This window comes from Notolepis coatsorum (genome assembly GCF_963971535.1).
Source record: "Notolepis coatsorum genome assembly, chromosome: 6".
Taxonomy (NCBI): Eukaryota; Metazoa; Chordata; class Actinopteri; order Aulopiformes; family Paralepididae; genus Notolepis; species Notolepis coatsorum.
In genome coordinates, this window is record NC_140170.1 from 145,469,391 (window position 1) to 145,484,964 (window position 15,574).

General features: G+C 41.8%; 1 protein-coding gene across 1 annotated transcript in view; it reads left to right on the forward strand.

Moving 5' to 3' along the window:
• LOC311230161 (uncharacterized protein) overlaps positions 1-15,574 on the forward strand; it is a gene marked incomplete at both ends in the record, with an annotated part of 48,018 nt that overhangs the window by 55 nt on the left and 32,389 nt on the right. Inside the window, 3 exons of the mRNA XM_084316352.1 lie at positions 1-153; positions 13,635-13,824; positions 14,355-14,446. The exon at positions 1-153 is cut by the window's left edge and continues 55 nt beyond it. Of these exons, the coding sequence (XP_084172478.1) occupies positions 1-153; positions 13,635-13,824; positions 14,355-14,446 (435 nt within the window). The remainder of the gene's footprint in view (positions 154-13,634; positions 13,825-14,354; positions 14,447-15,574) is intronic.

Consider the following 15,574-nt stretch of genomic DNA (forward strand, 5'->3'; position numbering starts at 1 on the left):
CTCCTCTCTGTCCTCGCTACTCTTGGATACAGAAAGGCCATGTCCCACTCCTCTCTGTCCTCGCTACTCTTGGATACAGAAAGGCCATGTCCCACTACTCTCTGTCCTCGCTACTCTCGGATACAGAAAGGCCATGTCCCACTACTCTCAAAAGTAATTTTTCATGTCTTAGACTCCTTTTTTTTTGTGCCTTCCAGCCTTCAATATGTCAAGACAGTTTGTAATGTTGGAAATGTTCTACTACTGTCCCCTAAAGGCATAATCTATCATTTGTCTGTCGTGTGACGCAGGACAGCTATAGACGTCTGAAAAACAGTTGACGAAGATAGAAAAGGTGTTAGTACTCAGTGTGATTTTTTTATCATATATGACTTTTTCAAGGCTTTTTCATTTTAAAATGTATATCACAAACGCACTGAGTCCACAAATTTGTCTCCTGTTCACTATTGACAAACCAAGGTTGTACATCTAGATGATGTCACACAGATAATAGTGTTTTGTTTGTTTTACTTTTGGAGAGAGTTTTCATATATTGATTTGACTGCCCTTGGCCAAATGGATAACTCCTAATTCGTAAATTGACTGGTAATCCCCTTAAATTGGGAATATGAAGTATTGAAGGTTTACTCAAATTATTTAAGTTTTCTTTGCAAAGAAGTATACAAAGTATCATGTATAATAGTGTTGAGCAGTAATAATGACCTCTACCAAGGCGAAGCCAGGGGGGAGGTTATGTAATCGGCTTTGTCCATTTGTGTGTACATTTCTGTGAGTGAATGACATATCTCAAAAGGTAATGGCCAGATTGCCCTGACATTGTGCTGTGCACATCCATGACCCCAAGAGGAAGAAACCCATTGATTTAGGTGACCCCATAACCTGTCCTCTAGCGCCACCATCAGGACAACATTTTTAAATGAGCGCATGACACCTATTGCGTTTGACCTTTCCCCAGGGTCTGGCACCACCATCAGGCCATTAGTCGTACAGTCACAGAATGTTCTGTAACCATTCATGGCCCCTAGAGCAGTGGTTCCCAAAGTCGGGGTCGCGACCCAAAGGTGGGCCGCGAGCAGCCACGGGATGGCCGCGAGATGATTAAAAAAAAATAAAAAATGCAGGCCACTGAACATAGAAGCAGGCCAGGACAGTGTTTCTAGTTGTATTCTAAAATTATATTCTATTGTATTCTAAAATGTGACTATATGGTTTTATATTAACTTAATAAATAAACAAAAACGAAAAATCTACTTATTTCAACGAACATTTCAAACTAAATAACAGATTATGCACATAAAACGCTGAAAACAACCGAAGCAACAATAGTATTTTAATGAGGCTATTATTATTATCATTATTATTTTGCAACAAGTTAGCCCTCTCATAAATAGCACATATAAATGAATAACTAACTTGAACTAACTTAATAGGATTGAAGTGATATTTGGCTTAAAAAATCGGTCGCCTGGCAAAAAAAAAAGAAAAAAAAAGAAAGAAAAAAGCCTGACAATGTACATTGGGCCGCGGCTCTCTGACGCCTTATTTTCTGGGTCCCGGCCTGAAAAGTTTGGGAACCCCTGCCCTAGAGAAACAAACCTATTTAGTCACCTCCTAACCTTTCCTCTAGCCCCACAATCAGCCCAAACTGAGAACAATATGTCTTGAAAAGTAATGGTCGACTTGCCATACAATTTGCTGTGCACCCCTAGAGGAATATATAGGTGTTGGTTATCTACCCTAAGCGCCACCATGAGGACAAACCTTCCATTTTCAAATGAGTGTATCTCCTGACCCATTAGTCCAACAGTCACAACCTCTGCTGTGTGTATTCATGAGCCCTAGAGGACCTGTTTATTATGACATTTCCTTATAAAGCCACCATATAGATTTATACCCTGGGTCTGTTAACACTGGCAATATTGGCAACTCTTGTTTGTGTCATCTACCCAGTAAAATGCTGCATGTGAAAATAATGTTGGGGATATTGTTAGGCCTTGACATCTGTATTTTACTGAGTGCATTCTTCTAGTTTATTCTCTTTTACTTGTCAATATTTCAGATGAAATATTTTTTTATCCAGAGCCTTTATCTAGTCTCAAACAATCAACAAATCAATATTTTGCTATAATGAAGCGATGGTTTCAAAATGCAGAATCATTTGTTTTTAAACTTGAATTCAATGATAGATCATTTTGTATCATATTTATATATCAACTAAATATATATATATTTGTGATTTTGTTCCACTATAACTTGGCGTTGGTCAAGCAATGAACTTTATTTATTATGACCCACTAACCATAGTATATTACATGTATATTTACTTGTACATTTGATCATATATGATTCTAATATGATCTTAAAGGTCATCACTATTTGAAATGATTGATTACAGGTAGGCATACATAGTCCCATACTTAATCTTGCCACAACAGAGCACTGCATAAAAGCAAATCTATGGATGAAAAAATAAAACATAATTAAAGAGAAAGTAATTAGTCAATTACAATTACAATAATTACCTATCAAATAAATAAATGAAAATGTAAACATGATTAATTTGCTCAGAATAGTGAGTGTTTGCTCTAAAGTACCTACTGTGGGAACAGAGCAGAGTTACATTTAGCATCTTCAGACATGTGCACTCGTGACAAATCTGTACATTCTGACTGCATGCATACAGTTTCAGTTCCATCACAATAAAGATTATTTGTAGAAAAAGCAAATGAGATGTGACACTTGCTCTATTATAAAAATAATTATATATATACAGGTACAGTCTCTTATTATCTAATCAAAAGTAATATGATGATGCTTCAGCTACAGTACATGTAGAATTCATCATGGCAGAAACATCATCATGATTTTAACACAATATCATTAAAACACAGTATATTGTTTTCTAATCGAGTGAGTGTAACGCCTCATTCGCATGTTCTCGCTTTTACTGATGGCAGCACCTCATCTCTGAGCTGTTGGAGCACGATTTCCACAAATTTAATAAAACGTGCTTTGACCGGGACATGCTTGCTTGTAGTTGACCTCTTAACCCTTTCACTACAGTACCACACTACAGAAGGTTAACCTTTCACTACCACACTACAGAAGGTTAACCCTTTGTGTGGTAGTGAAAGGTTAACCTTATGTAGGTTAACTGTGTGGTAGTGAAAGGTTAACCTTATGTAGTGTGGTAGTGAAAGTGTTAACCCTATGTAGTGTGGTAGTGAAAGGGTTAAAGCCCTTTCTTTTTGCCATGTAAGTGAGGGGTATAACCTTCCTGACCCTATGTCAAGAATGTCACAGTAACTCTGTGTCACAACAGATATACACATATTACATGTACAAGTCTCCTTTTACTCTAATGCTACACCCATTACCAACATAAATAAACCTTTTACAGCCCAAAATAGAATTAAAGGTCTAGTGTTGGTCTTTGTATCGCAGTCAGTCAAATGAAAATGTCTCCATTTATTTTTCTTTTCTTTTGATGCTGGGGCTACCCTTTTATATATGGATTATGGATTGGATTAGGTTATGGATTATTTTTTTCTACGCCATTTGTCTCAAGCCAAAAATAGAAACAGACTACAGTTGTGATTCTGAGATATTGTATATAGTCCTTTTTATTTTTTAAAGAACAATATCAATGTAAATCTATTGTCATTTCACCACTGGATTACACCTACAGTAGCCTACAGTATGTGTGTTTTTTTTGTGCCAGTTGAATGAGTCATTTAATATCGGGACAGGACAAACAATACATTGAGAGATTGTTTGATCAAGGAACTACTTCAAACAATGAATCCAGAAATGTTACTTTGTTACTGAGCATGTACTGTATCTACTAAGCTCAATTTCAAAATATTGTTAAAATAAATTATTATACAAGTGTGTAAAATAATTATTTGAGTATGTGACGTGTTCATTTCTTCAAGAAACTACACACCATTTAAACATTTCTTGTGAGAGGCCTCCACAAAAAAAAGATATGGACCAGCTAGCCTAGCTGTTGGCCAAAAACACATCTCCCACAGTTTTAAGCTAGGCTAGTGGTCCGTATCCGCTTCCATTAATTTGTGCTGTGCTAGGCTAGCTTGCAGCTGGATAGCTTTCTACTGAACCTTTCTGCTGAACCTAGAGGGGTCAGAAGAGCTCTGTGGTACACTATAGTTGAAGAAACATGGCTTGGTTTCAAAACCAAATTCTCAACAATACTAAACGACATGGCCCGCCTAAGAACCACCAGGGTAAAAAATCATACTGAGCCATGGATGCACTCCAAAATATTGACCGCTATGAAAACCAGAGACAAAAAATGCTCTGAGTTTCGTAAAAGTCAGTCAAAACTTACCAAAAGCTCGAGCAGTGAACTCCAAGCCCATGTGACTGAACTCAAACTGCAAAGAAACAGACTAAGAAATTATGTAAACTCAAAACTGCAAAAAGGAATTTCATCAATGAGGAAAACTAAATTAAACCCTGTGAACTTTGGAAATTACTCAATAATCAACTAGGCTGCAGTAAAAAACTTAAAACCAGATTTTCAAACATAAACATAAAGATGGACAACATGGTCATCACAGACAAACTGGATGTGGCCAATTACTTAAACATTTTCTTCACAAACATAGCCACAACACTGGTAAATAAACTACCCTCCCACTCAGGGCATTTTGGGGTAGAACACAAGACGATTTCAAACAAGAAATGGTAACAACAGCTGAGGTACTCAAAAAACTGACCGCCCTCTAACCTAACAAGGCCACAGTGGCCATGACAACATCCCCTCCAAATTCCTCAGAGACTCAGCAGCCGCCATCACCCCAGTCATCACACACATAATAAACCTCTCCATAAAACAGGGACACGTACTGTACCCAAAGACTTCACAATTTGCGAGAGTAACCCCCCTGCACAAAAAGGGCAGCAAATTAGACCCAGGCAACTACCGCCCTGTTTCTATTCTTACCTCCATCTCGAAAGTCATGGAAAAAATAGTATACGAACACGTCGAAAAGTACCTCACGGAAAAAAATCGAATCTACAAATTCCAATCTGGCTTCAGAACATCCCACTCCACTGACACATGCCTTCTCTATTTGAATGACCACATCAAACAAGAGGTGGACGCGGGCAAATACTGCGGCATGGTCATGCTGGACCTACAAAAGGCCTTCGACACTGTCAATTACTCCATTCTGATTGACAAACTAAAAGCAATTGGTTTTATCAGTGAGCTGGATGCAATCCTACCTGGAGGGGAGAGAACAGATGGTGGAGGTAAACGGTACCCTATCACCCCCCCCCCCCCCCCTCCCAGTGAGCTGTGGTGTTCCACAAGGAAGCATACTAGGACCGCTACTGTTCCTAATTTATGCAAATTACATGTCATCAGCTTGTGACTGCAACTTGTTCCTGTTCGCGGACGACTCAGCCCTGCTGGTCTCTGACAAGAACAAGTTACAGGTTGAAAAAACCCTCAGCTTGGAACTAGGCTGACTGATAACAAACTATCATTACACCTGGGTAAAACAGAGTCCATTCTCTTCAGTTCAACAACAAACTCAGCAAGACCGACGGCTTCTCAGTTACAGTGGGTGACAATATTGTAACAAGGAAAGATGAAATTACATACCTGGGTTCCATCCTAGAGGCAAATCTTTCCTGTGACAAAATGGCATTCAATGTAATCAACAGAGTACAGCAACTTGCAATGGGCCTGGTCTACAAGATACACTACACCACTAAGGTACCCATGTACATGTCAAAATACTTCCCAAAGGTCAGTGAATACCACGACCACAACACCAGAGGGAGCTCCACAAATCATGTTAAACCCAGATTCGGCTCAAACAAGGGACTAAACACGTCAATGTGGAACGCCCTACCCACAGCTGTAAAGGAATGTGAATCACTACCCACTTTCAAAACCACTCTCAAAGAGCACCTACGGGAGACTGCAATTTGAAACTGGTCCCTGTAAACGTCTAAACCCAACCCCCTCCAATGTACAATGAAAATGGGGGACCCTGATGTAAACAAGACGAAAGTCTTTCTCTGGTCTGCATCCCCTTAACAATTGTGTGTATTGAGCCGTACTGTATTGTACCCATTCTGCAATCTGTTAATAAAATGTTCAATCAATCAATCAATCAAACATGCACAGAGAGGAAATTAGTGTTCATCTTCTTGTCTGACTCTAGATAAGACGGTAAACGCATTTCACATAATGTTGCTGTGTTCTTTTAACTCAATGGACGCCAAGGGGACGCTGTTTACCTTCTGGTTAGAACGTCGTCGCTGTAATGCAATGGGGAGAATGGCGTGTTTGCGAGTGCTAAAATTATATGAAATATTATAGCTATGGATCTAATAAACACGTCGATTGTCAGTGAGTTTCTTCCAGTCAACATGCAAAAAACAGATAATTTTTTCATACATTTCCGTTTTATACCGTGTTGAATATGAGTATAGTTCCAGAGCGATTCTGTCTAATCTCAAGAAACTCGAGCAAACCGTGCTTCAATGCATTTCCTTAGAAATCGTGCCATTTGTTCATGATTTGATGTGATGTTTCTTCTTGACTTGTTTGGGGAGGACGTGTACGGCCCATGGGGACATTGACGTGTGTTGTCGGGCCTTATAAATAAATTTTATTTGATTTGTGTACTAAGCTTATAGAGTTCGATTCAAATAAGGCAAAACTGCTAATCTGCATGTCGTGCTTGAAAAATGTACCTGGCTTTCCAGGGGTGTTTTATGCATTTTCCCTGTTACTGCCAGGTGTACGACTTTTCACTTCAGCTTACAGTACTGTACATCTGTTGCATAGCCACTAAGCCTCAGGCAGTGCTATTATTTAAGAATACGTTGACTGTATGCCCAGCCTCGGGCAGCGCTATTATTTAAGAATACGTTGACTGTATGCCCAGCCTCGGGCAGCGCTATTATTTAAGAATATGTTGACTGTATGCCCAGCCTCGGGCAGCGCTATTATTTAAGAATACGTTGACTGTATGCACACAAAATAAATAAATCAACGAAAAATATTAATTAATTAAATATATATATATATATATATATATATATATATATATATATATATATATATATATATATATATATATATATATATATATATATATATATATATATATATATATATATATATATTTGTTTACCTTTAAAAAAGGGCCTCGCGTTTAAATCTCGCAATGGGCCTCGCATTTCTCCAAGACGGCACTGAGTACAGTATAAGAGGCTGGCTACTAAACGAAAGGTTGCTGGTTTGATCCCTGGCACTGACAGGAGAGTCATTCCAATTGCAAGCTAGAAACTGGGGGGTGGCTAGTATTACATCTACGGTACTCACAATCTCTTCGAAAGCACTTTCTCTCTGCTCTGCTTGGGGCTGATGACAGGCCAAAAGCCATGCACTTGTACCTGAAAACCCCCACATGTGTGACAAACGCTGTGAGGTCCATACTGCCCGGTGCCAGGGGAACCTGCAGGTAGCCGTGACGTAAATCCATTTTACTGAAAATCGTGGAACCATGGAAATGGCTAGTCAGCTCCTCCGCTGTGGGGAGGGGATACTTGTCAGGGATGATGGCTTTGTTTACGTCTGTCAAATCGACGCAGAGACGCAGTCCGCCCCCCCGTTTCTTGGCTATCACCAGGTTGGACACCCAGGGCGAGGCGTTGATCGGTTCTATGACGTCCTCCTTCACCAGACGATGAATCTCCTCCTCCACCGCGTCACAGAGGGCCAAGGGAATACGCTGCAGCGGCTGAATGACGGGTCGGACAGACGTGTCCACAGAGGGCTGATGCACAAATTCAGTCATACGGCCCAGGCCTTCGAACAGTGTCGGGTGATGGTCAGGCCAGGACGCGGTGACCTGCAGGACGCGTAGACCCCCAGCGTCGGTCAATGTGAAGTCCAGAGCATGAAACAGGTCTAGCCCCATGATGTTAGCCCCTCTCCGCGTGATGTAGAACTCGTGTCAGGGATGCGTCTCTTTTTGTACTCCACAGGTAGGCAGACTACCCCTAAAGTGGTGATCGGGGCGTGGCCATACCCCGATAGGGCGTTTGCTGCTGTAGTCAACGGCACGTGACTGAAGAGCCGGTCATAAGTTGACCTATTCAGGAGCGACACTTTAGCCCCTGTGTCCACGAGGAGTGGTATGGAGGCCCCACCCACACGACATGTGCAATGACTGAATGAGGCCTGTGGGCTTTGTACTGTATTGATGGGAACAGCCCCAGACTGTGCGTGATCAGGAGGAGAGCGACACCAGCGCGCAAAATGGTTAACCCTGTTGCAGTTACGGCAGCGCTTGCCTAGAGCAGGACAGGTCCCTGGTTGCATGCTTAGGGGAGCCACAGTTACCACAATGCTTTTGTCCATTCTCCCTCGGCGCCCTGTCTGCCACTCTCTGCACATCGAAGCTGTCACCGTCTGCGCCAGCTGTCTCCTGGGACACGTTCCGAATTCCGGGTGGAGGTGACGTCACAGGCTCATGCACCGCGCGGGAGAACTTGCGCGCCTCAGAGATAGCTGTCTCCAACTGTTTTCCAATCACTACTGCATCAGCTAGTGTCATGGAGTCCGGCTCTAATAACAGTCTCTCCCTCAGTTGAGCACACAATGTTCTTTCAATCAGCTGGTCGACTATGAGTCCATCCTCCAAGCCCCCGAAATCACAATGCTTGGCTAGCTCCCGCAAGGCCGACACATATTGCGAAACAGACTCACCAGACCTCTGTGCTCTCTGGCGGAACTCAAAACGGTACATCCGACGGCTTCTTCCCGAGCTAAAATGCGACTTCAGAGCCTCGGTAGCAGTAGAGTACTGATCGTCGGCTAATGTAAGCGTAGCAAAAATCCGTTGCCCCTCCTGTCCGAGGCAATGTCGCAGAAGTGCGCACTTCCTAGCTTCTGCCAGATCCTCCTGTCCCAACGCCAATAAATAGTCCTCAAATGACGTTAGCCATCTAACCCATGGAACAGCTGGGTCACCGGGAACAGGTAGAAATGGTGGTGGCGGTGGTAAAACGAAATCAGCCATCCTCGTTCGCCAATTGTTATGTTGAGACAATGAACACACAGCCGTGTAGTTTCATAACTTTATTCGACTGACTCTTACGTTACATCACACAACCCTTACTCGAGCGCTACCCACGCCCCTCTCTTAAAGGCACAGTAGCCTACAGTGTAACTGCTAGTGTCTCACAACCTACACGTAGCATAACAGGACATAACAAACCCCTGTTAGTACATCCATTAGTCATAAGAAACTACACTGCAACGTGATCTCTTTCCTCAGATCCTCATGTTTATTTTCATAAACATAGCCTCGTACCCGATGTAACCCCTTCTGTATTGTCATTGTTCAGTCTTAATTCTCTTCAATCCAATGGTTCTCTCGCTCTCGTCGTAGCCAACCAACATTTCCTGTTAGCCGAAGCTAATAATGATGTGTCACTATTTCCCCTCCCCCACCCAGCGAGGTTGGGGAGGGATGAAAATCTCTGATCCACATCTGCTGGCATCTGCTTCGTGTCTAGATCTAACTTTCCCCGGAAGGAACTCACACCTCATAACATTCCCCCCATAGCAACAGGCCCCTTCTTCTCGTTACTACGTGACACGCCATGGCAACGGCTCTTTGACCGAAATCACTATAGCAACGGCAGTGTTTTTTTTTTGTTTTGTTTTTTTTATTAATAGTTTGAAACACAAAACAGCTCAACATAAATACAGTACCATACAGACAAAACTAAACTCACAAACAATAAACAATACAATACAGTACAATACAGACAAAACAAAACTCACAAACGGTACAATACAGACAAAACATACTAACAAAATGGGGGGGGGGTGGGGGGGGTGCAGATCAAACACTCCTGCTTTCAGTCATAAGTATTCTCCAAATATGTCCTTATATAGATCCAGGGACCGTCCTCTCCATGGTCATGTTCAGCGAGCGTTGAGGCTGCTCGTTCCATTGTCAATAGGTCCATGAAATCCCTCATCCAGGTGTCCATGCAGAAACAATTTGGCTTTTGGATCTTCCAGTTCATCATGATAGTACGCTTAACTGACATATGTGCTAGTGTAATGATGCGTTGCGTAAGTGCTGATTGTATACCAACTACCCCTATGCCCAAGAGGCAGACTTTTGGACATAAGGGTATCTTAACACTGAGAATAGAGGATAGTCTTAAAATGACCTTGTGCCAAAAACTCTTCACTGTGGGGCAATGCCACAACATGTGGATGAGTGTTCCTACCTCCCCACATCCATGCCAGCACAAATCTGAGATGGCTTGATCAATTTTTTTTATTTTACATGGTGTAATATAAGCTCGATGAACTACCTTTAATTGTATCATTTTATATCTTACACATTTTGATGATGTTGTTGTATTTTTTAAAACCGTCTCCCATTGTGGAGCAGTCAAGGAGACCTTCAAATCCCTCTCCCACTGCTGTTTAATGGAGGCCAGGCCATCTGATGAGCTAAGTGACAGTAACCTATAGATCTTAGATACTGACCTCCTTTCTGAAGCGATCCTTCTTAGTCTGTCATCCAAATCCTTATGTATCCCCATATCTCTATTTTTCATGGATACTGATCTTACTACAGATCTCAACTGAAAGTACAACATGAATTCACTATCTCTTAAATTATACAGATCTTTCAATTCATTAAAAGGTATCGTCTCTCCATCCTTCACAATCTGTCCTAGTTGATGTATTCCTTTACCCTGCCATGAAGTATTTACTAGTGTGCTGCCCCCAGCCATTAACAGGGGGTTAGACCATATGGGGCATGAAGGTAAAGAGCAACGGCGGTGTTGATATTCCCGCACCTCTGTGGTTATACTGCTATGTGACGACTGTCCAGCGCTGCTGTAGACAATGACCTTGGCTCGCTGGTTATCTTTGGGCTTGAGAGCTCAGCTGATAACAGGCCCTCATCTGCAGTCTGACTGGAGACACACACTGTCTGCCGGCTACTTTTAAGATCTATAGATCCGTCTGAGTAAATGCTGTCACCCACCGATATATTTACATTATATACACATTGAAAAACATAGAACTTTCTTCAATAGGTTTCTCTTTCTACTGTTTATCTCAGCCACAGCATTCTGGACTAGGCTAAATAATATCCAACAACAAACATCTTCTCAGATGGTGGGGCCCTGAAACAGAATCAAATGGGGTCCAAATGGGGAAGGAGCTACAGAGCTTCCTCGGGTTCGCAAACTTTTACCAGAGGTTCATCCGGAACTACAGCTGTGTGGCAGAACCTCTCACCAGGCTGACCTCTCCTTCCCAGCCATTCAACTGGCCCCCAGCTGCCTGCTCTGCGTTCCATTCCCTTAAGGAGAGGTTCACCACCGTAGTATCTTCCCTGATACTTTGAATTTCCTGAGTTGTCTCAGGTGGTAGAGGCGCTGCTTCGCCTTTTTTAACACAGTGTCTGTGTGTGTTGTCCATGTCAGGTCCTCTGTGATGTGGACTCCCAGGTACTTAAAACTGCTCACCCTGTCCACGAATCGCCACGATATTCCCATTTATCCACAGTAGCGTGTGTGTCCCCTGTTGTATTCTCCTAAAATCCACGTTCAGCTCCTTGGTCTTACCAATGTTGAGTAGGCTGTTATCCCTACTCAGAGTGCCAGTATGGTACCTCTACCTCCTCCTGGTAGGCCTTCTCGTCGTTGTCAGAGATCAGGCCCACCACCACCGTGTCGTCTGCAAACTTCACTATGGAGTTGGAGTTGGAGCTGAACCTGGCCACACAGTCATGTGTCAGTTTCAGCGTCGGCCAAAGTTAAAATAGGGCAAATTTTTGCGATATTACGGAGATGGAAGAAGGCAATTTTGGTGACATTTTTAATATGTGCATTAAATGAGTGAGGAAATGAATGAGGTGTGATAAGCTAGCATGGAATCTTGGCATCTTTTTTTTCTTACTGTATGAAGCACAATCTCAGAGCATTTCACTGTAATGTATTTGTACATGTACCGTATATGTGACAAATAAAACAAACTTGAACTTGGAATGGATGATATTATAGACAGATTCCTCAAGATCACTGTCTTGTCACTGGAGATCCCTCTCTTGCTTTATCATTTAATTGAGCCTGCTAGCACCTCTGAAAGACAGTAGTTAATGTTGGAGGACTGTTGTCTATGTTTATAGATATTGGACTGTCTAAAATAAGTATGTCTTAGGGTGGGTTCTCCCTTTAAAGGCCCAGAAGGATTGTTCCATCACAGACCACAATATATGGTAGAATGGGAGATGTTAAGATAATGATTGCAGCTTATTTTGCGTTGCATTCGGAGGAAAGGAGTCGATGAGAGACGATGAACGCTTTAGTCTTTTTGGCTTGGTTTATTTTACATTGGCATAAACATTGCTGTAGCGTGCACTTGCTACTTCAAGGTGCAGCTATAAGAAGAGGAAGACAAAGAGAGCTTTGCTTGAGCGCCCCATAGTGTTACAACAACATTACTGCACTCTTAATATATTCATTGAACACACACACACACACACACACACACACACACACACACACACACGCACACACATGTTTTTATTTATTTTTATTTTACATTTTTAAATATGTGTCCTTAATACACTGCCAATGTTACAGCTAAACATGAGTTTTAAATGTGCTGATGGGGCTGTAATAGGTGTGTGTACATTGACTGTTGACATTTACTGACCGAAATATTGAACTATATGCAATTTTTTTAATAAATAATTATATATACACACACACACACAAAGGTAGCTAAGTTACATGAAAATATACAGAACATGTAGGCCTATTTTAGTCTGGACTGCAATGTCATTAGTGTCCACGTGAGGTCTCTCTCTCTCCCTCTCTCTCTCTCTCTCTCCCTCTCTCTCTCTCTCTCTCTCTCTCTCTCTCTCCGCGTTCACGAGTTAGGGTCGCAGGGAAACTTAAAACAGGCACGTGTTTCTGTTTGTTATAGTTGTAAACTTGTAGACCTGCAAGCTGCCAAACACCTTTACTAGATTAAACCAAACTGCATAGCTCGCTGTCATTTCTTCGCACCATCAAAAGTGCATCATGCAGGCTGTAAAAGGTACGCATATCATATGGCTATATAATATTGCCTCGTCGTTATACTTTTTATGTCATAATAATGAATCAGAGACACGTTCGACGTTGACTTACGTCAACTCCAATGGGCGTGCATGAGTTCTATTGTGGAGGCGACTCATGTTTCGACTTTCGAGTCGCCGAAATAAAGTTGGCAGGGGGAGAGACTGGAGACAGCTGCTGTCACAGCTCCATCTGGTGCCACTGGCATGTCTGCTGGACACACTGGTGGTAGCAGCATCATTTTTCAAATATCACAATAATAAATGCTTGAATGAATAGGTAAAGAAAGAAGTAACAGCCCAAATAAGACGAATACTGTATTATAAAATCAATATAATTAGCTGGTTTTACTGTTATTGTTTACTAATAGTTAAAGCAGGCAGATGTTGAGCCTTGAGGTGTGTACAATGTACAAAAAAAAAGAGTACAAAAATGTATTTAAAAATGTGCATTTCATTTTTTTATCATTCCAGTCTCAGACACCCCGATGGAATTCCTGGTGGATTTCCTAACGAAAGCCAAGGAGATAGCAGAGGGCAGCGCCACCATTCCAGAGGAGTTGAAGACTAACTTGCAGAAGGCTCTGGACATAGCCAGCGGCCTGGATGGCTACCTGGAGAGGATGAGCAGCCAAGAGAGTGAACCTCTGGCAGAGCTGTATAAGTAAGTATATAGGCTATGCATTGTCTTCAAAATACACCCATAACGAAAATGACCTACTGTATAACCAAAACCTATAGTATTCCTGTGGGTTTTTATTTTCGTAAACACTATAAGATATGTACCACATAAATTCTGTTGCGATTTATAATATCCCTATGTTTTTTTCATTGACACTATAAATGTACTACATAAATACTGTGTTTTTTCTCATACACACTATACATTTACTACAGAAATACGACCATAGTATTTCTCTAGTGGAATATTATGGAAATAGTATGGTGAATGGGGGAATCAGTATCGTGTACCTGTGGTTATACAATAGAAATGCTATCTTTCATTAATGATTCACTATAATATTTCTATATATATAGTAATTGGGATGTGCGGGGGGAAGGGGGGGTGACACAGGAATACTATAGTTTTACTATAGTTCATTTTCCTATGACCATTGTTGTAGTAAAATGACAAAGCAGGTCAATAATCTGTGACTTATTTCCAATGAGGAAGGTGAATTCTCTCATTTGTAGGAAAACAATCTCTCATGATTGGGACAAAGTATACGAGGAGGGCAAGACCATGTTCCGACTTCCTAAGGAGTGCATTACTGGACGTGTGGAAGGTTTGAGGTTTTTAATTTTGTATTAAGCAGCACTGTAGATGCTTTCATATACGCTGTTCAACGTATAAAACAACACAACAGTAGGGGCACCAGGGTGGCGCACCACATACAGCACTGCGGTGCAACACGGCCGTCCCAGGTTCGACTCCCGGACCCGGCGACCCTTGCCGAATGTCCTCCCCCATCTATCCTCCCATACTTCCTCTCTCTCTCTGCCGGACTGCCCGAAATAAATAAATAAATAAAAAAATTCTACCAAAAACACAATAAAAAAAAAACACAACAGTAGTAGAAAAATCACACTACATTTTGTGCAACAGTAGTGTGACACGTCACTGAGACCCGTGGGACACTGGACCATAGATATATAACTAGATGGTGCAAGGCGGAGTCTTCAGCGTAGCTCACCAGCGGCCATCTTGTCACAGGCAGCACGCCCACTCATAACAAGAATGTCTATGGTGCATGTACTATTGAAATAACCATAGCTTGCTAAACTTTCAACCGATTTTCAAACGGTTTGGTTTATTACAAACATTATTAACGTGGCTATGATTCAGGATGCTTGGACATGTTGAAATTATTTTCATATGAAAGTCCATTAATAAGTATGTGTAACCGATAGATTTAGCTTGCGTTGTGTTCTTGTGTGGTGTCAGTAACCAGGCAGGAGGCAGCACTGCATCTCAGGCTCTTTAATGGCCCTGTTAAGCCAGATACAAAACAGGGTTAATGTCTTGTCTTGTTTTATCTTGGCCACAAGATGGCGCCCTCAGTTCACAGGCTGTTCAAGCACACAGTATAGACTCCATTTTGAATCACATTGAAATAACACATGGAATAAAACAGTACAATAAACCAATACAAAATAAACAATATGGGTCACTCATTCACCTGTTAACACTTTAAGTGCCGAAAACGTGTTTAGGCATCCTTCCCCGCCATGCTCAAGTTGCCGAGGACGCCGTAACTCGTCTTTAATATCAATATTTAAAAAATCTGTGATCGGAATCATATTTTCCATCCGCAGCCTTCACACACAGTTCTGAGCTCCTCTCAATCCTCTAGCGGTTCAAGAGCGCCATCTGGTGGCCGATCGGCAGAAGCGCCAAACAGGAAGTTATGTGG